Genomic DNA, 22,192 nt, shown 5'->3' with positions numbered 1-22,192 from the left:
GGGTGTGGGGTATAAGAGTAACAAGAGGAATGTTGCACCTTTTCAGTCTTGCAGGTCTGAAGTGTTCTTGGGGTTGCTGGAAAGCCGAACCTCTTCTTAAGTCCCTGGAATCTCAGAGAGCACTGTCTCTTTAAATATCCAAAATAGACAAGCTGCTTGTAGCATTCAAAATGGCTGCGTCCTCCAGACTGGTAAAAGTCCACAGCTCAGCCCACCTTTCTCTTCACCTTCTCCGTTTATTCCCCAGCCACCGTGTACAGTCCTCCGTGCATTCCTTGGCTAGCAGGGCTGATTTTGAGGTTAATTGATAGGTCCTATCACCACTCGGGAATCTCCAAGCTGTCTGTGCTGTCAGGATTGCTCAGGATCGTTGCCAGACTGCAGCTCTATCTGTCTCCTTTTTTGGTATTTTCATGCAAATTCTTCTACTATTTGTGGTTTAGTCCACTTCTATATCCTTCCCTTCAAGGCTCAGGGGTCCAGGATTATCTTCTGTGTCTGTATTAATTGGTTTCCCTTTTCTTTGTTGAAGAGGATCTGTGCAGTCTTTCTGCCTAGTCCACCATCTTACCGGAATCTCTTTCTAATTGTTGGAGATGTTGGTTTAAGGTGTTGATTTTGGCTCTTTCTCTTTTTTTTTGATGTGTGCATCTATTGCTATAAATTGCCTTCTGATCACTACTTTTGCTGTGTCCCCAAGTTTTTGCTATATTGTATTTTCATTCTCATTTGAAGGCATTTTTAAATTTCATTTTAAATTTCTTTTATTGCCAGTTGTTTTTGAGGAAGGTGTTACTCAGTTTCCATGCATTTGCTCTTTTTTTGTTGGTCTTCCTATTGTTGATTTCTAATTTGATAGCATTGTTATCTGAGAAGATGCTTTACAGTATTTCTGTGTTTTTAAATTGAGGCTTGCTTTGTGGCCTAACATATGGGTCATACTGGAGAATGTTCCACGTGAGCTGGAAAAGAATGTATGTTGTGCTGTTGTTGGGTATTCTGTAGATGTTAAGGTCAAGTTGGTTGATTGTATTGTTTAGTTCTGCTACATCTTTGTTAAATTTTTTTCCAGTTGTTCTGTCTTTTATTGAAAGTGGTGTATTAAAGTCTCCCGGTATTATTGTGGATTCATCTAATTGTCTTTTCAATTTTAACAATTCTGTTAAAGTTTGATTTATATTTTCCAGGGCTGTTTTACTGGATGTGTATATATTTATTATAATTATGTTCTCATGTTCTATTTATCCTTTAATCATTATATAATGTTCCTCTTTGTCTCTTAGGATTTTTTTTTGTTTCTTGAAGTCAATTTTTTTAAGAAATTAATATTGCCACTCCTGCCCTGTTTTTGGTTGCCATTTGTTTGATTATCTTTTCTCATCCTTTGATTTTTAGTCTATTTTTGTCTTTGTGTCTAAGACGAGTCTCTTGTAGACAACATATTGATGGGTCATGTTTTCTTACCTAGTCCATCTCTTGAGCGATGCATTTAATCCATTTACATTCAGTGTAATTACTGACAAGTATGAATTTATTGATGTCATTTTGTTAGGTATTTTTTTTTTGTGGTGTTGATAATTTCTTTGTTCCGTATAATTTTCTGTGCTGAGTTCATTTTGTTCATGAACCCTACTGTCATTTCCTTCATTGCTATTATTTTAGTATTTGCTAAATATCTATGGTTGTCCCCTTTTTTATTTTGATGCAAAGGTTATTATTTGTCTTTGAGGTTGCACTGTGATTTATTATTTGCTTTCCAAGTTTAAACTGTCTATTCTGTCTTGCAATTGTCTTAACTTGCTCACCATTGAGAAGTTCTGTAACTACACTATTTTTCCCTCTTTTTGGTTTGTAGTTGTCCTTATTTACCAACTGATGTCTCTGGTTTCCTGTTTATGGTCTTGTAAGCTTATTTCACTTTGGCTACTTCAGTAACTGTGTTGGTTTCTGGGTTATGTCATGATGCGTGTTAATCTTTAGTTGTTTGCTGTTGTTGGTTCTCTGTCCGAATCTCTCTGCTGTCAAGTCAGATCCATAGTGACCCCTCTTGGGTTTACGAGGCAGTATCACTACGGAAGTAGATTGCCCAATCTTCCTTCCGAGGAGTGGCTGATGGGTTTGAACTGCCAGCCTTCTGGTTAGCAGTCACTATGCCACTAGACGGACTCCCTTTAACATCTTTTGTAAGATTGGTTCATTTTTAACAAATTCCCTTAATTTTTGTTTATCTGGAAATCTCCTAATTTCACCCTCGTATTTGAAGGACTATTTTGCTGGGTATATAATTCTTGGTTGGAAAATTTTTTCTTTCAGGGTTTTATCTATATCATACCATTGCCTTCTCACTTGCATGGTTACTGCTGAGAAACCTGAGCTTATTAGTCTTATTTGTTGCCCTTTGTAGGTAACTTTTCATTTTTCTCATGCTGCTATCAAGATCTTTCCTTGTCCTTGGTTTTGTTTAGTTTGATTATGATATGTCTTGGTGATTTTGTTTTGTTATCTATCCTATTTGCGGTTCTTTGAACTTCTTGTATGGATATATTCTTATCTTTCATTATATGAGGGAAATTCTTTCCCAAGAAATCGTTGACCATTTTCTCTGTGGGTTTACTGGTCTCTTCCTGTTCTGGAATCCTGATTACATGTAAGTTATTCCTCTTTATGGTATACCACATGAAGGTCAGGCTGTCTTCATTTTATTTTGATCTTTTTTCCTGTTTGATCCCTTAACAAAATAGTAATTTCGTATTTGTTTTCAATCGCTTTAATTCTATCTTCCATTGATTTGATTCTGTTCCTTTGCCCATTCTATGTGTTATTTTTTTCTGAATCTTAGTATTAATCTTTTTGATTTCTATTTGTTGTTTTTGTATTATTTTCTTAAAATTGTTCTAGAGTTTTGTCTGTGCTGTCCTTAATTTTGTCAGTGTTTTCCTTGATCTTATCAGTATTTTCCTTAATCTGTCTCTCAAGTCTGTTGAAGGTACCCAAATATAATTCTTTTGGTTTCCATATCAGGGAGTTCCAATGCTGCTGCTTTTTCAGGGATGTTTTCTGGGTTTCTATCATAGTCTTTTGTTTCTACTACTTTATCATGCTTTTTTGCATAGACTGTGATAGTGTGTTATCTCTGAGACATTGTGGTGTTGTATGTTGGTGTGATTAACACATAATTGTTTTTCCTTTTTTTGTTGTTTTCATTTATCTGTGTGAGCGGGATACTGTTCTCCTCTATCCGGTAGTTCTTAGCACTTAGGCTCTTACCACCTGTCTTCCGGAGGGTATGATAGAGAATGAGAGTGTATGCACATATCTCTGTTAGCTGTTCATAAAGAATATTTGAGGGTGAGTTGAGCTGGTCTTAGCTGCCACCTGTCTTTAGTACATTGGACAAGAGCAAGTGCTTGGCCTCACTCAGTGACTGAGGTTGCAGGAGGTGCAGGTATGGTTGATTTGTGTGGGAACAGTTCCTGTGTCCCACTCAGACAAAAATAAATAAATAAATAAACCACCGAAAGAAATAAAAGCAAGAGAACAAAAAACTCAAAGTGCATACACAAGCAGCAATAATAGCAAAATAAAAGAAAAAAGAAAAACAAACAATAAATGAGAAGGAGAAATTTCAAAATAAATATAAAAAGAATAAAAGAAATACAATGAGAAAAAGGGAAACAAACTAACAAATAACCTCCCCCCCCAATATCTGGGGTGTGAGGAATGAGGGAAAAGACTAAGAATAAAAGAATATTAAAGGAAACTACAAAAGGAAAAACAAAGATTGGGTAGAACCAAAAGAAAGGAAAAAGAAAGGAACCAGCAAAAGTGAAGAAACAAAAAAAGGAAGAAAGGAGGAGGATAAAAAGAATAAAACCAATAAACAAAACTTTGGTGGTATGGCATGGCACTCAGGCTCTGTCAGGGCACAGACTGGGATGGAGTTCCTTCTGATCAAGAAGGTGGGTGGAGGCAGGGAATGGCCACACCCCTGTTCACCAAGAGGGTGGGGATATAAGAACAACAAGGGGAATATTTCACCTTTCCAGTTGTCAACCTCCAGTGTGGTTGCCCATGCTTTTCCCGGCAAGTGGAGCACACTCTTATGTCACTGTTTAGGTAAGAATGCCATTTGCATATATCCAAAATGGCCTGCTGGCAACAAACAGAACATTCAAAATGGCTGTACCTTCAGGATAGTGGCTGGCATTCCACAGGTCTGTTTACTTCTTTCCCCATGGTTTTCCTTTATGGTTGTCAGACACTAATGCAGTCCTTGTCCTTGCTTTCCTCATTCCGTGGAGAGCAGAGCTGATTCGCAGGTTGCTATTGGGGAAATATTCAAAGTGATTGTGCCCTCCAGACAACCTGGAGGCCACTGCTCTGTTTGTTTCCTCACTTACTGTTACATTCAGGTTCTTCTTCTACTTGGTATTTAATCTGCTTCTTTATTCTTCTCTTCAAAGCTCAGGGTTCCAGGATCATCATCTGTGTTAGTTTCAATTGGTTTGTCATTGCTTTGTTGCAGAGGGTCTGTGTAGCTTGCCTGCCTGTTTCACCATCTTGCTGGAACTACGATCAATATTATTTTATTTTATTTTTGATCTTCATTTAATAATTATTTATTTATAATTTTGAATTTATTTTCTGATTTAGACAATTAACATTTATTTGTTTTTAATATTTTATCTATTCCTGCAATAGCACTGTGAACTTTGAGGATGCTTATTTGCCAGAAGTTTCTGCTGTACGGAGAATGGGGCAGAGACTGGTTAAATTGTTCTTAAACCACCATGTCTCCCCTTTTTCATTTCCCCATTTCATTGAAATGTGTAATTTATCAGCGTAGAATTGAAGACATTTAGAAGAAGAATATTTATTTTCTCATATTATTTCCAAAATTTTGTAGCTCAACTAGGGAATAAAGTGATCTCTTCTTCATTCATTGACTAAATTTGGTGTATATGTCTAGTGTCAAGGAGTGAGGGAGTTTGTGATGGTAAAGAGCATAGGAAATATGTATTTAATATAATACCATGAACTAAAGGAAGAGGGGTAAGTGGGAGAGCCTGTAAAGGAATCTATCAGCTCAGGTTTAGACATCAGTAGGACTGGGATGGAACATGCCAAAGATTGACACAGTAAACATCATTTTTATGTGAAGGGGACAAGTTGGAGGAAGTTACAGGAAAAGGAAGTGTTTAAGAAATTTGCCTCCCGTAAACAGAATAATGAATAACCAAACTATCGTCCATATACATAATGGAATATTGTGCAACACTAAAGAATAATGTAGAATCTGCAAAATACTGGATAATGTGGATGAACTTGGAGGACAGTATGCTGAGTGAAATAAGCCAATCACAGAAGAACAAATATTGTATTAGTTCATTATTGTAAAAAGTCAAGGAAAGGTTTATATATGGAAACTTTATTTTTTGGTTACCAGGGGTAGGGTAGGGGAGGGAACACTGAAAAAATAAAAAAAATAAAAAAATAAAAAGAAATTTTCCTCCATGAACAGGAATATACCCTAGACCAAGGATAGATTTGCCTGAAGATAATCTTACATATGCACTTGTGCTACAAAATTAGCCACACACATTACAGAAGCAACAGAAAACAAGAGTTGGAGTAACCTCTCAGAGACAACCAAACACTTTGAGAGAGAGAATCACTGGTCCTACGACTCGGGACTGTAGTCTTGGGTACATCATACTCAATTGGCACAACATAGCACATAAAAATCTTGTTCCACAATCTACTTTGGCAAGTAGCGACTGGGGTCTCAAAACACTTTGAGCAGCCATCTAAGATGTAACTATTGGTCTCCTCTCATGTGAAGCATAGATGAGTGAAGAAAATCAAAGGCATATGGAAACAATCAGTCCAAAAGATGGACCTCAGCCTTCATGACCCTGAGACCAGAAGAACTAGATGGTGCCAGGCTACCAGTGCCAACCACTTGGAAAGGGATCAAAACTGGAGATCCTGGATAGAGTAGCAGGAAAAATGTGGAACAAAATTAAAAAACACAAAAATGATCAGAATTACTGGTTGGATAGAGTCTGGTGAAACCACTGAGACTATGGCCCTGAGTTACCCTCCAGGCTTAACAGTGGACTCACTCCCACGGGTTGGCTCTCAGCCCAACAGGAGAAAGACCTACATGCAGAACACCTAACCCAGGGCGATGCACCTATCTAATCTAGGGAAATGCACCCTGTAGAGCAATCAGCCATGAGACACCAGAAGGGCTACATTCCCATAGAGGGAAAGCTGGACAGATATGAATGCATAGATAAGAAGGGCACAGAGAGGGGATTGTCACAGGGACCGGAGCAGGAGAGAGTTTGTTATGGTCGGGGATGGTAATCAGAGCGTGAAATCAAATGTGCACGAACTGTTGAATGTAAAACAAATTTGCTCTTTAAATTTGCACCTAAAACGCATACACACGCAAAAAATTGCCTCCAGTAATCTCAGATAGCAAGGAGGATTTAATTTTAGTTTCCTGAGAAACTATCTTATTGGTACCCTGTATAAGCAAATGGCATACAAAGTGACTCTGGCACTGGTACTGCTTATTTTTTTTTCAAACAGTAAATATTTTAGCATTTAATTTATAAAATTATTATGCTCATAGCAAAAATGCCCATAATTTAGGTAAATTTAAAGCAGAAAGAGAAATCTTTCTTTGCTTTCAATCTCAGTCCTTGGATATATAAATCCATATTAATATGTTTTCATAAATGAAGTTATATATCAGTAATACTTTATGTCCATCTTTTTTTATCAGCACATTATTCTTTTAGTGTTTGCTTGGTATTTTGTAATGTGGATGTTCTCAATATATTTAAGCAATCCCTTATTGATGGGCATTTTATTTCTTTCAATTTTTTTTTGTTGTATTTAAAAAGATTCACTAACATTCCTGTCCCTATTTTTGAGCAGTTATACAAGTGATTCTGTTGTATAAATGCCTAAAAGTGTAATTATTGGATCTGAAAGCTTATGGATTTACAATTATGACATGTATTATAAAAGTATCAGTTTATACTTTTCAACAACAAACACTATGTTTGATTGGAGAATTGTGCTGGCTTTGGAGATTGAGAAGGGGAGTTCTTCTGGATTTTCAGGGGTTAACCATGTATAAGATGAAGGTCTTGGTTGTAGCTGTGCTGATGCATTTCGTAAGAGAGAAAAGATGAATACTTTCACCTCTGATAACTATTCTGACTACTTCTGTAATTCTTCAGAATTGGAACTATATTTTGGATACTGGGCAATGTTGTTTGTATGTGTCCATATGAAGAATCATTCTTTTTAGACTGTTTCTGGAAGATGTAGAAAGCAAACAAGTTTATTTTATAACAGTACAATGTGGTTTCCTGCAATGTTAAATGTCAGCTCAAAAACAAACGTTATTTAAAAATATTTCAAATTCAACAGCACCCTCTGGTGGAGGAAGTGAAAAAACAACTCTGATTTCTAGTGTCTTAAATTTCCCCAAAAAGGGGAAGGCCTTCAATGAGATGGATTGACATGGGCTGCAACGATGGGTTCAGGTATAGCAAGGATTGTGAGACTGACACAGGACCGGGCAGTGTTTCGTTCTGTTGTTCATGGGTTCGCTATGAGTCGGAGCTGACTCGATGGTACCTAACAACAACAACAACAAAAATATGGTTTTACTTACTATACACATACACATACTCTTTCTTTTTCTCTCTCACAGAAACTTTTTTATTGCACAGATCCAGGCAGCTTTCAATTTGATTAGAAATTTGTGACAAAAATTTTAAAATATATTTGGTGAAAAGCAAATTGTTGATGCAAAGTGCATGAAATAGTTTATAGATCTTTTAGAATTTTTTGTGTGTCACAGCACAACCCAGATGTGGATTAAATTGATAACACTATAGTAAGACAAAGGAGCTCTGGTAGCATAGTGCCTAAGGCACTTGACTGCTAACCAGAAGGCTGGCGGTTCAAACCCACCAGCCACTCCTCGGAAGGAAGGTTGGGCATTCCTACTTCCGTAGCGATACTGCCTCGGAAACCCAAGGAGGGGTCGCTATGAGTCGGGGCTGACTCGATGGCAAATAACAACAACAACAACATAGTAAGACAAATATTTGAACATACAAAAAATAACAGGGATTAATATAATCAATATCCATGTACTCAACACCTAGATTATGTTAACATTTGCATTTTTGCTTCAGGATTAAAATCAAACCATAACTTGTTATAGCATTGAAGACTAACTATTCTGAATCACTTCATTCTATCACCATGCCATCCCCCAATAAGTAAACCATCATTTTGAAGTTAATGTTTAATCTTCTGTCAGTAAACAATATGTTACAGTATTTTAGGATTTTAAAAATATATACATAGTATCATACAGTATGATCTTTTTACAACACAATGTCTAATATGCTTTTGTTCCTACCATATCTAATTGAAATTTTTGCTGGATATGGAATTCTAGATTGGAGATATATCTATATCTATATCTATATATCTCTCTCTGTATATATTTAGAATATTGATGGCATTTTTTTTCTACTTCTGTTTTCCAATATCGCTATTGAGAAGTCTGAATCCATTCTGATTTCTGATCTTTTTTGTATGATTCAAATTTTTTTTTCTTTTAAAATTTAGAAACCAAATTCATGTCTTTGAATTTTACAAATTACCTTGAAATTTTTCATTAACAATCTCTTCCATTTTGATTCTTCTTCCTTTTTAGAGTCCCTTCAATTAGTTGAATGTTAGATGTTCTGGACTGATCCTCCAATTTTATTATCTTTTTTGTCTTAACTTTCATCTCCTTTTCTTTTTTCCTTACTTCCTTGGGTATTTATAAATTTTACTTTCTAACCAATTGATTTATTTTTCTTTTTCACTCTCATGTTTTTAATTTCCAGGATGATTTTTTTTTTTGTTTTGTGAATGTTTCCTTTTTTACAGTATGCTGTGTTTGCTTTATCTGTTTGAGGATATATTCAGATATGATTCACATACTGTTAAATTCACCTTTTTAAAGTGTACAGTTCAGTAGTTTTTAATATATTCAGAGTTGCAACCATTGTGACTTTGATTTCAGAACATTTTCATTACGATAAAAAGAAACTCAACACCCAATAACAGTTACTTCCTATTCACCCTTACTGTAGCCCCTAGCAACCAATAATCTACTTTCTGTCTCTGTAGGTTTTCCTGTTCTGGACACATCATATAAATGGAGTCATGAAATTGTCTGGCTTCTTTCACTTAGCATGACGTTTTAAAGGTTTCTCCATGTTGTAGCATGTGTTATAGTACTTCATTTCTGTTTATGGCTGGACAGTATTCCATTGTATGCACACACTACATTTTATTTATTCATCAGTTGATGGATATTTGGGTTGCTTTCACTTTTTGGCTGTTATGTATAATACTACTACAAAAATTTGTGTTCAAGTTTTTGTGTAGAAATATGTTTTCAGTTATCTCGGGTATATACTTAGAAGTGGAATTGTTGGGTCATACATTAATTCTGTTTAACATTTTGAGGCACTGCCACACTGTTTTCCAAAGTGGCTGCACCATTTTACATTCCCATTAGCAGAATATGAGGGTTCCAATTTTTCCACATCCTAACCATTACTTGTTATTGATTATCTTTTTGATTATAACCATCCTAGTGGGTGTGAAATAGTATCTCATGATTTTAATTTGCATTTCCCTGATGACTGAGGAGCTCTTGTGGCACTGTGTTTAAAGCATTGGGCTGCTAGTCAGCTGCTCTGTAGGAGAAAGATGAAGCAGTTTGCTTCTGTAAAGATTTACAGCCTTGAAAACCCTATACGGCAGTTCTTCTCTGACCTATAAGATTGCAAAGAGTCAGAATGGACTTGAGGGCAGTGCATTTTTTTTTGGTACATAATGACTAGTGATGTGCTTTTCAGTTTGCTGATTGGTTGGTGACTTACTTGGTTAGTTATGTAAAATCTGTCTTATTTCTCATCTGTGACCATTAAAGTCTCTGCTCAATTTGCAAGTGGTCTGCTAATCTCTGCTTAGACAGAGATTTCCTTAAATGCTTTGAACTAGTAAATCTCCTTGCCTTTGCTGAGGGTTTCTCTGTATGTATTAGGACATATATTCAGTGCACCTGCAGGCAGATTAAAATTTATTTGGTGAAATGCAAATTAATATTGATGCAAAATCCATGAAATATTTTATAGATCTTTTAGAATTTTTTTGTGTGTCACAGCACAATCCAGATGTGGATTAAATTGCTAAAACTATGAACATAAAACAAATATTTGAACATACAAAAAAATTAACAGGGATTAAAATAACCAATACTCATGTACTCACCACCTAGATTATGTAAACATTTGCATTTTTGCTTCAGAATTAAAATAGCTTTCCCTTTCTTTGTGTGCAGAGCCTCAAGGTCAGCCAAAGGTGAGAGACTGGGGCTTTCTCTGATGTCTTTTGTGGGCATTTACTACACTCGCGTGGTTTGATGGTCTTAAAGGTGTTTTCATGTATGAAACAACTCTGTGTGAGTTTAGATTACAAAAGACTGTTCACAGTATTATTTATTTCTAAACCCAGAAACCAAAACCATATCCACTACCATCGAATCGATTTTAACGCACCGCAACCACATACGACAGAGTAGAACTGCTGCTGCACAGGGTTTCTGAGACATATATCTTTACAAAACCAGGCTGCTGCATCTTTCTTCCGCCAAATGGCTGGTGGGTTTGAACAGCTGACCTTTTGGTTAGCAGCTGAATGCTTTAACCACTGTACCACCAGAATTATTTTTATATCCCTAGTGTCTTATAAAGTCTTCTGAGTGCTGTCTGCTGGTTGCTGGCACAGTTGGCACATACTTGCTCTGGTGCCTAGCTTTGTTTCTATCTAAGATAGTTTAATGATTGAATATGTGTAAGTAGGTGAGCTTCTTCTGTATATTATGAAGTTTCTTTTAGTTGAAGAAAATGGTTCTTCAAATTTCATGTGCAGTGAGCTGCAGGATAGTTATCTTATAAATGAAGGGGTATGGAGAGAAGGAAATAAAATTTATTGCTCATCTCTTAACTGTGGTGTGTACTGCTGGGTACTTTCCAAACTAGAATCTTTTATAGAAAATTATATTTGGTGCTTACAACATACTCATCCAGATTCTGATACTTTTTGAGTGGCTCATGATACTCGGAGGCATATTTAAATCTATCTGAGCTCTGGTGGTGTAGTGCTAAGGAATTTGACTGCTAACAAGAAGACTAGTGGTTAAATCCCACCAGCCACTCCTTGGAAGGAAGATTGGGCAATTTACTTCCGTAGTGATACCGCCTTGGAAACCTAAGGAGGAGGGCTTGCTGTGAGTAAGAGCTGACTAGACGGGAGTGAGTTTGGTTTTGGTATGGTGTGTTATGTCCATGAATTGGATTTGGCAGGCGCGAGAAAGTTGGGGAAGATGACTTTTGTCAACGACCTGGGATAAAAATGAGTAATCTAGATTAGTTACTGTGAAAAATATATGTTAATTTTAAATTTTCCATAAAATCCAGCTTTGATTTCTGAGTTTAGACAAAAAAGGAGATAGAAAGAATTCAGTAGAAGATTCCTGAACTTTTTGTTTGTTTGTTTTTCTAGTAGTGCAGCAAAGATTTGAAAACATTTTGAGAAGTCAAGAGGAAATGAAACACAGCCATCTAGTGGGTACAGTTTTAAACATCTCTCCAGGGTTATTACTAGGCAGCCAAGCTACTCATTCCTTATCACACAAAGCAGCAGTATGCATCTGTATGCATTTGTATTAGACATTTTCACATTTTAATGAAGGGAAAACCGTTATATATGTTATATATATATATACTCGTGATGTAAAATAAATGTCCTCAGGAGCCAGTATAGTATGCTATACATCTTTTCAATTGTAATGTATGTTAATCAGATTTTTAAATGGTAAAACTCTTATAGTGTTTTTTTTTTTTTTAAACACTATTATTTATTCTGAAACGTTGCTAGAGAATTTTTTGGTTTATGTCTTTGTAACCACCTTGCTTATATAAATTATTAAATTACAGATTTAGCTATTCACTGTCTTCTGTAGGACAATGTTTAGTTGTTACAGCTTATATAAATTTTACTAATGCAAAAATAAATTATTTTCCAGGAGCAAGATGATGTTGTACAAAATATGCACAATAAAGTTGAAAAATTAGAAGGAGAACACATGGAGTGCTCTGACCTTTTACGGCGACAAACCAGTGAACTTGAATTTAGTGCTCAACGAGAAGAACATCTTAGGAAAGAATTCGAGGTGCATTTTTTCCATCCCTTTAATAACATAAATATGCTATTCAGTCAGTGATTTAAGGCCAGCCAGAGAAAGTTTCATTCTGAAGCAAAAATGTAAAAGTGATTTTTAGGAGTATTTATTCTTGTGAATATTTGACTTCTTTGAATACTTCTGAATTTGAATAAATTATTTTTTTTTCTCTCTCTTTTTATTAAATTGTGATTTGGGTGAAGATTTATAGAGCAAATTCACTTTCCATACAGCAGTTCACATATAGTTTGTCTCAAGACATTGACCACAGTTTACCACAATGCAACAGCTCCCCTCCCACTTCCTCCCCATAGTTACCTCTTCCCTGTGTCCATCCCTCCATGGACTCCTGCCCCCTGAGCTGTCTCCCTGTGCATAAGCAGCTGTTCTTTCTTCCATGATTGTTCTTTCCAAGGAGAGTATCTTGAGTAAATTATTTTATATTTTACTTCCTTATTTTTTGAATGTATGCATTTTTAACAATTAATTCTCATGGAATATTTAGGAACTTTGAGAGTAATTTTTTACATTATAAGGTTGAGACAGCAGCTCAGGAAAATATTTGGTGATCATAGGTCATAAGTGACAAAAGTAATATTAAGTTCTAATTTTATTGTTTGAATCATGTGTACTTTTTACATGGTTTTGTGGACTGCTTTCCAGGTAAGACTGTAGCTATGAAAAGAGCATTAATTTATAAGTGAAAATGTGATTTTTATGAGTTAATGATGCTGATAGTAACCTAAAACTTAACAAACATCTAATTTATTTGTTCATTTTTCTCCTTTTTAAAAATCCTCTTGTGCTTTGTGGAAAAATGAAGTATTTCAATAGATCAAGCAGGTTTTCTCCTAAGCAATTTAAAATGGTTATTAGGTAAATAAACATTTATAAAGAGTGTTCAATGATAAAATGCTAGCAATACTCTCATAAAATTTACTGCTGTCATTTAATGTTGTTTTGGGAATCTTAATTAAAGAAGAGTAATGATGGGGATTTATTTTACCAGAAGTTATATATTATAAAGCTTCAGTAAGGTATCTTTTTATTCTCCTTCTAAGATATTATAAAGCTTCAGTAATGTATCTTTTTATTCTCCTTCTAAGAATTTTATAAATAGCAAAGTATAGTTCTTTGACTAATCTGAGTCTTCATATTTAGACAACTTAAAAAACTTTGCTTTATAGTTAATGAATATGTTTGTATTGAGTGTTTGACCACATAGGGACACGATGAACAATTAAATTTCTAGAGGGCATTTTATGCTAGTTTTACATTCCACTGTGGAGTCATTAACTACCCCTAATTCTAGGAGCTCTGGTAGCATAGTGGCTAAGGCACTTGACTGCTAACCAGAAGGTTGGCAGTTCAAACCCACCAGCCACTCCTCAGAAAGAAGGTTGGGCAATCTACTCCCGTAGTGATACTGCCTTGGAAACTCAAGGAGGGGTCACTATGAGTCAGGTCGACTTGAAGGCACATAACAACAACAACAACAACAACAACAATTCTAGGTACTAAATGTAATTAAGGATCTTTGCTGGAGCAGTAGTTAAAGCATTGAACTGCCAATCAAAAGGTCAGAGGTTCAAACCCACAAGCCACTCCATGGAACAAAGATGAGACAGTCTGCTTCCATAAAGATTTATAGCCTTGGAAACCCTGTGGGGCAGTTCTACTCTGTCTGATAGGGTTGTGAGTCAGAATCGTTTGATGGCAGTGGTTTTTTTTTTTTGAAAGTGTAATTGTCACTGGTACTTTGTTAAAGGATTAATAACGATGAAAAATTTGCTGAGTTTTTAATTGAATACAACATATTATTTTGTGCCAGAAATAGCACACTAAACGACTAATTTAATAGACATGTAGCTTAGTAAATGTTTTAAATTTTAGTGAAGCCTTCTAATAGCTGTATTTCTTGAAAAGGTGATTTCTTTATGTGCTTGGCCAAAGGGATATATATATGTGTGTGTGTGTGTATAAAATTTGATAAGCTATATGCTGTTGTGTAGTTTAATCATTTTAACATGAATCAATGGTCTCTTAGATTAAAAAAAAAAAAAAAGATACTACTCAATCCAATTTTATAAATACAGTACTGGATACCAGAGAACCAAGGGAAAACTGAACTGTAAAAAGAAATATCCATGGCTTTTATAAACCTCTTTACAACTAAGGGAGTTTATTATCATGGGAAATAAGCTTAACTCAATAAGAAAAGAGAAAACAGAAGATGCAAACCTAATTCTGAGAGAACTGAAGAAACTCATGAAGATTACGATGGAGGGAGAACAGTCTTTGCAGATAAATTCCGAATTGCTTCTGTCAGTCATATTCCTTATTACAGTAATATAAAGAATGGTAGAATGTAGCTTTTTGTCTCTAAATGTATGCTAACTCCAGTGAATAAAGAAAAATGTTTCTCACCTTTTATAATTGTCCACAAAGACCACCTCATGTGATTAATCCTTTTATCACCATAATGTGTTTGCAGAAATCATTTTTAAATTCCCATTTGCATTGATTACTATTTATAGAGTAGGTAGTGATGAAATCCTTTGGATTATATGGAGTACTTATAAATATTAATTCAAATTCAATATTTTATGTTTATAATGCATTTTAAAATTTGGAGTTCATTTAAAACTGTGTTAGATCCCAAAGTTTTTGTTGCCAGAAAAAGTAAAGATGATTTTTAAAGAAACTAAATTAATTTATTATTTATTCATTATTTGTGGCCTGTGAATTCTATTCTTGAAATTTCTAATTTTTATTAGCTGTAGTTTCTTTTATTTTACCGGAAAGTAATGAAACCCCCCTTTTTTTAAATTAATCTATTTTTACAATTTGCATGGTATACTTCATTATTTGTTCTTTGCTGAATAAAAAAAATATTACTGTGTTCTCCAGGCTGCTCCTGTAGTTATCTCATTGTGTTTACATGTCTGTTCTGAAGCTGTTAAGGATCTGATTCTTTCTATCATCTGCGATGTCAAAATTGCACAATTCCACCCTCAAAATTGTGCAATTAATTGTAGTCAAGATACTATACACAAAGCACTTAAGATTTATGCACATGGCTATTCTTCCTTTAGTTTTAGAGTAATAACTGAGTTAAGTGGGCCTATTCATAGGTGGGGCAATCCTACTTCCATAGTGATACTGCCTTGGAAACCCAAGGAGGGGTCGCTATGAGTCGGGGCTGACTCGACGGCACATAACAACAACAACAACAACAACAACAACAATTCATTTAAGATAATGTAGAGGATTCTGAAGACCATTAGAAAAAAGTTACAAATAAATTGTAATTCACAGTAGAGAGATTTAGTAGTCTCCTGAAGAAGCAATTTTGTTTTCATCCACAACACAGGCCTTTTCTTGGTTACATACACTGGAAATGCTTATAGACGTGTCAGAACTCCCTTTGGTCTTGGAATAATGGCTAAGAACCCAGCATAACTCCAAGAAAACCAAACTCACTGCCATTGAGTCGATTTTGACTCATAGTGACCCCATTGGGTTTCCAAGGCTATAAATTTTTATGGAAGTAGATCACCCCAACTTCCTCACATGGAGCAGCTGGTGGGTTTGAACCCCTGACCTTCTGGTTAGCAGCCAGATACCTTATCTACTATGCCATCAGAATTCCTTAAGGACCCAGTATGGTATCTGGCATATAATGAGTATTTTTAAAATGTTCCATTCTCCTTTTTATTTAACCTATATAATAAAATTCCGTAGTGATACTGCCTCGGAAACCCAAGGAGGGGTCGCTATGAGTCGGGGCCGACTCGACGGCAAACAACAACAACAACAATATAATAAAATAAACATCAATATGATTATCATGAAAGATGTAAACCTTTTCATTTGTTTTTAATAATCTTTGAAGTGTTTTTATACAGTATCTTTTGCTTAATGACTGAAAATAAAAATGACATGTTTGATTTACTATGAGGATAGATTTCAGTGGATTGGACTTCTCTGACTAGGAGGTCAACTAGTCACTTTTATATAGCACTTCCTGTTTGAGTCAGAAAAGCCCATTAATTTTGACTTTGATTAGAATCTGGAAAGTAAGAGAGCTACTTTAAAATAAAACAAAAACAAACAGACAAAAAACCCAAAAATAAACCTTCGAAAGGAATGCTTTATTCAATTGATTTGATTGAAAATATTATATACTATGTTGTGTAGACCTGTTTTGTTACACATACTATATTGTGGTAATAGTTAACTGAGAAAATATATATATGAAACCTTTGGAAACTGTACAGTATTAGTATCGAGCAATGGGACTTGTATCACCAATCATATTACTATGAGTCCTATAGAAATGACACTTGGCAATATAACCTAACTCACTGCCGTCGAGTCCATTCAACTCATTGCGACCCCTCCTTGAGTTTCCGAGGTGGTATCTCTACGGAAGTACATTGCCCCATCTTCCTTCCGAGGAGTGTCTGGTGGGTTTGAACTGCCAACCTTCTGGTTAGCAGTCAAATGCCTTAGGCACTATGCCACCAGAGTTCCTGCTAGCAATATAAGTGTTTATTTATTTTTTTAAAAGAGCCCACATCATTTGGACTAATTGAAAAATAATGCTTTTCAAATTCTTTGATTAGAACAAGAATGCAAAAAGGACTCATAGATTGCTCTTAGCTATTGTCTTCAACATATGTCTTTGGTTCATTGTGATACTGTAGTGCCTCTGATCTTTAAATAGTTGGAGATTTTGACTTTTGAAGTATCTTTTTGGTAATAAAAATGCCTCAAGATACTCCATTTACTTCTTCCTCTTTCTTTCTTCTCTTCTTCCTCTTCTTCTTCCTCCTCTTCTTCTTCTGTCCTTCCTCAGTGCAGGCGCCCTTTTGCCTCTTTAATAAAATCTCCTGTCGGGTAAAAAAAAAAAAAATACTCCATTTAAGGCCATAAAATGTAGTAACTACTCTTCCCCCTCCCAATATATGAGGAGTAAGTAGTGTAGTTAATTGTTAATACACATATAATAAGTTATTTACAAACATTAAAATATGATAATGAGATATGCTTACCATTAAAACAAATTATTACAAAATTTATCAGTCTGTGATGTTTTAGTTTGCCCTTTGAAATCATTCAGTTCCTTAGAATCATGTTTTTGAAGATGAATTATCACTATATTGATAATTGATTACTTGTCAAAGTATCCATTGTTGGGAATCATCAGGTGATAAAATATAGGGAAATAGTTATGTAAACAACCACTTTCCCTTCCCATGAGTTGTTGACCAATGTTGTTCTGGGGTGAACGTTGTGTAACTGTTAGGAAACAGTGCTATATAACACACTACTGAGAGGTCTCTATCAAGTGTGTACTTGTGTGTCCTCTCCTATATTTTTTTTCTTTTAAATTTTCAGCTGAGAGTGTGTTTATTTATTTATTATACAACCATTCATTTTCAAGTATGCTGCCCCCAAAAAGAAACCCACCCACTGCTATAGAGTTGATTCCAACACATGGTGACCCTATAGGACAGAGTAGAACTGCTCCCCCTCCCCCCATTTTCCCTATTTTTCTTGATGTTTATTTTAGTGTACTAAATTTTATATAACAAAGTTTTTCTGCTTGCCAGTTTCCTTCGTGTTCAAAGTTGCAGCTGTATGTATTCTATTTGAAGAGGGAAGAATGTTGTAGGTGGTATTTATTGCACAGACTTCCAGCAAATTAATTGTACCCATATGTTTTCATAACTTTTACGAAACTTTTGGAATGGGCCCATGGAAGCTGTAGGAGCACATGTGGTGTGGAGAACATCTGGGTATGCTTGGTTAGTTCTACTGCTGAGTTGGAGTCAGCAGCTTATGCCCAGGGTTATGATAAAGTAACTTGTACCAAAGGATTGAATACGAGGCATCCTTCTCTAGATTGCCTTCTTCAAAGATTGACAAATGACTTTCCTTAAATTGAGTAGATTGTCTAATTGGGCTTAATGTGATTTTGTGAGATATGGGTCATAACTTAAAAGAGTTAGGATAATAATACTTACTAAAAAATCTCTTCACAGTGTATTGCAGTAGGAAAGGATATGGTAGCCAGATAATAAATGACAAGATATGTGATTATCTTGTATTATATGAAGCACTCTTTCGTTCATAGTGTTAGGGAGCAGACTATGGTATAGTCTAATACTTGTCTTATAGACAAAGCTGTATGTAGTTAAATTGACCTGTCATATATGTGAATTCATATTGGATTTTGTAATTTTAATCTTGAATTTTGTTTTGCTTTCTGCCTTTGCTTTGTTGATTATATTGGAAAACAATTTTTAAACAGCATGTTGATGTTCCTGTAGCACCCTCTGCTGGATATAACAATTAATTCACCAGGCTAGATGAAAACAAAATTTATTAGGAGATCTTTAATTTAATTATGTCTATTAATAAAGCCCACTCTTGGTAAGAGTTTGTCTTAAGATTTGAAGATTTTTTTTTCCTGTCCTTACTGATTAATTGTTCTAGTAATAGCAAAGAGCTTATAAGTTTATATATTCTGGACACCATTTCATTCAAAACAAGAAGGTGTGAAAATAAAGATATGAACTCTGGTTTGTTATTTCAGCCGCTTTGCTTTGGTATAGGCAGAAAAAACAGAACCTCTTCCTGAGTTTTAGAATGAAAACCATATAATTTATATGTAAGAAATGAATTGTTTATTGTTTTACCATGGAATCACTGAAATAGTCTACATTTTAATAAAATCGAAAACTCATTTTGATAGAGAAACTTACATATATGTGATTTTTGGAATCTGAAAAGTATTTTTACATTGATATGGTGATTTATTTTCTCTCTGCCCTTTTATAGCTTTAAATTTTTTTTTTTTTTTATTACTTGTCTTAATGCTTTATTCTCAATACAGTGAGTATTATGGCTCACTAAACCAGTTCTGACTTATGAAATCTAAAAGGAGCATACTGAATACTGAAAAAGGATGTTTTAATTCTTTAAGGGCAGCATTGCTATTTTGTGGGCTTAATTTTTTGTTTTGTTTTTTAATTTTTGTTAGTTATGGTACCTGTCTGGGGTAGTGGTCATTTCAGTATGTGCTAAATACAAGAATTTCTCTACCATAATTTGTGCCATGCTTTACCCTCCACTACCTGGGGCTCTCTTGTTCTAAGAATTCAGAGTCAGCAAGAGTGGCCCAGGGCTTCCAACAGCTTCATTCTGGATTGACCCCCTGATAAGAATTTGCATTTTCACCCCAGATGTACTGCTGAATCAGACTCTACATTTTAACAGCATCTCCAGGTGATTCTTTATAGATTCTTTGTAGATCACCTGGAGATCTGGTTAAAATGTAGAGTCTGATTCAGTATTATATCTGTGGTGAAAAGGCAAAGTTTTAGCACGGGGTCAAACCAGAATGAACCGGTTTGAAGTCCTGGAAAGTACTTTTTTCTAGAATGAGCATCAGAAATCTAATTTAGGAAGTTGTTATTTCTTTGCTGTTGTCCTTGGTTCTACTTAAAGATTCTTTTTTTTTTTGTATTGAAGTATAATCGACATAGCATTAAATCCATCCTTTTAAAGTGTACAGTTCAGTGGTTTTAGTCTTTTCACAAGGTTACACCACTATCCCAAACCAAACACAAACCCACTGTCTCGTTTTGATTCCAAGTCATAGTGACCCTTTGTTGTTGTTATGTGCCGTCGAGTCGGCCCCGACTCAGCGACTCCTCCTTGGGTTTCCGAGGCAGTATCACTACAGAAGTAGGATTGCCCAACCTTCCTTCCGAGGAGGGGCTGGTGGGTTTGAACTGCCAGCCTTCTGGTTAGCAGTCAAGTGCTTTAGCCACTATGCTACCAGAGCTCCTTAGTGACCCTTTAGGACAGAGTAAAACTGCTCCATAGTGTTTTCAAGGCTGTAATCTTTATGGAAACAGCCAGCCACATCTTTCTCTGTTGGTTCGAACTGCTGGTCTTTTGGTTAGCAGCCAAATGTTTAACCACTGTGCCACCAGGGCTTTCATGCAGCCATCACTGGTATCTAATTCCAAAACATTTTCTACCACCACAGTAAGAAACTTCATACCTGTTAGTAGTCATTCTGAATTTCTCCCTGCCTTTAGCTCCTTGTAATCTCTAATCTACTTTTTGTTAATATTCTGGCCATTTCATAAATGAAATCATGTCGGCCTTTTGGTCTGTCTTCTTTCACTTAGCATAATGTTTTGAAGATTCATCCATGTGGTAGCATGTACCACTATATTTTTATGATTGAATAATATTCCATGGTATGGATATACCATGTTTTGTTTATCCATTCATTGGTTAATGGATATTACTCAGGAATTCTTACCCTAAGGTTCTTAGATGGGATTTGACTAGGAGACTCCTAGAAATTATTTGTAAAATATTTTGTATGTATACATTTATGCTTTGTTTTCTCATAAGAGGATCCTTAGCTTTTATCATATCTTCACAGGGCTTATGACCAAACATTCTATATTACAATTTTACTCAGTTTTATCCCTCTTTCTAGACTATAAACTCCTTGAAGGAAGAATCTCATTTGGATTCATTTTGTATCTTTCAAAGCTCTTAATATTTGGACCTCATTATGTATTTATTGAGTTAAGTGATTGAATGTTTGATTTCATTACTGTGGTTACACTAAAGAATCTAGGAAAGTTTTCTCACTGCTCCTTTGGGATTTGTTTTCATTGTTTTAACTTTTAAGAATTTATGATGCAATGTTTAAGATACATAAAACAGTTGTTGTTGTTGTTGTTATGTGCCGTCGAGTCATCTCACATAAAGCAGTATAGAGAATAATACAATGCACTCAGAATCCACCATTCACCTTAAGAAACTAAATTTTCTACTCCCTTGAATAATTGCATTCCTCTTTTCACTCCCTGCCCCTCTGTAAGATAATTTGTTCTTTATCATTCTCATATATTTCCTTATTCTTTTAAATATTATTCTCTTTATAATTTCAGTTAAGAACATGGATTGTCTGAACTTCTGTTTTACTGATACTTACTTTCAATAAAATGTTACCCAGTGTTTATTCATCTTTTTTTCTCTTTTTCTGCAATATTTGTGATCTGGAATAAGAACTTCTGTTGATATCAAAGGAAAATACATGAAAAATATATCTTTCATAATACATAGTTACCAGAAAACTGAGAATGCTACTCAACAAATCAGTATATATTTGTGTTACCTTTTCCCTGTGCCCTTCTTTCCTGTGCATTCCTGCCCTCTGAGCTGTCTCCCTGTACAAATGCTGCTCTTCCAATCTCCCATACTTGATGGTTCTGAGGAGTGTACCTACCTGGTATAATTGCTCATCTTGTAGGCCTGCCTACTGATAGGCTGGAAACCATGGGATTGAGTTCGATTGCAGGCCCAAAGATCAACAAATATTTTTTGGAAGAAAGAAAATGCAGGTTTGCTGTATCTTTATAAGATCCAGAACTACTAATTTGGATGTGTCAAATTTCTGTGCACAGAAGGATAATAAAGTCCCTATTAATTAATGTCGCTTCATACAAAATGGAATTAATTTTTCAGATACTTATTATTGAAGGAAACCAAATCAAATTGATCTAGAACTGAAAATATCTAGTGAGGTCTCATTAATGTTTGGACCTTGTTTCTGTAGTTGCCAAGACTCCTTTCAATGAGGGCAAACCATTAATAAAAATAACCCTGCTGATTTCATTATGTTTTCTATTCTTGATTTACTTAGATAGACTTCTGCCTGCCTAACTAGTAATGCCACATGAACACAGACAATATGTGTGTATTTTCAGTCCAAAAGTTAGTGCCTATTTAAATATGACCACTGGT

The 22,192-nt window shown here is 35.2% G+C and overlaps 1 protein-coding gene across 1 annotated transcript in view; it reads left to right on the top strand.

Moving 5' to 3' along the window:
• The window catches only part of CCDC171 (coiled-coil domain containing 171), a 466,256-nt gene that overhangs the window by 52,119 nt on the left and 391,945 nt on the right, over positions 1-22,192 (top strand). Inside the window, exon 6 of the mRNA XM_007954161.2 lies at positions 12,191-12,337. Coding sequence (XP_007952352.1) covers positions 12,191-12,337 — 147 coding nt within the window. The remainder of the gene's footprint in view (positions 1-12,190; positions 12,338-22,192) is intronic.

Source organism: Orycteropus afer, unplaced genomic scaffold (genome assembly GCF_000298275.1).
Source record: "Orycteropus afer afer isolate SDZICR_OR568_19922 unplaced genomic scaffold, OryAfe1.0 scaffold00435, whole genome shotgun sequence".
Classification (NCBI taxonomy): domain Eukaryota; kingdom Metazoa; phylum Chordata; class Mammalia; order Tubulidentata; family Orycteropodidae; genus Orycteropus; species Orycteropus afer.
This window is presented reverse-complemented; position numbering and strand designations above follow the sequence as displayed.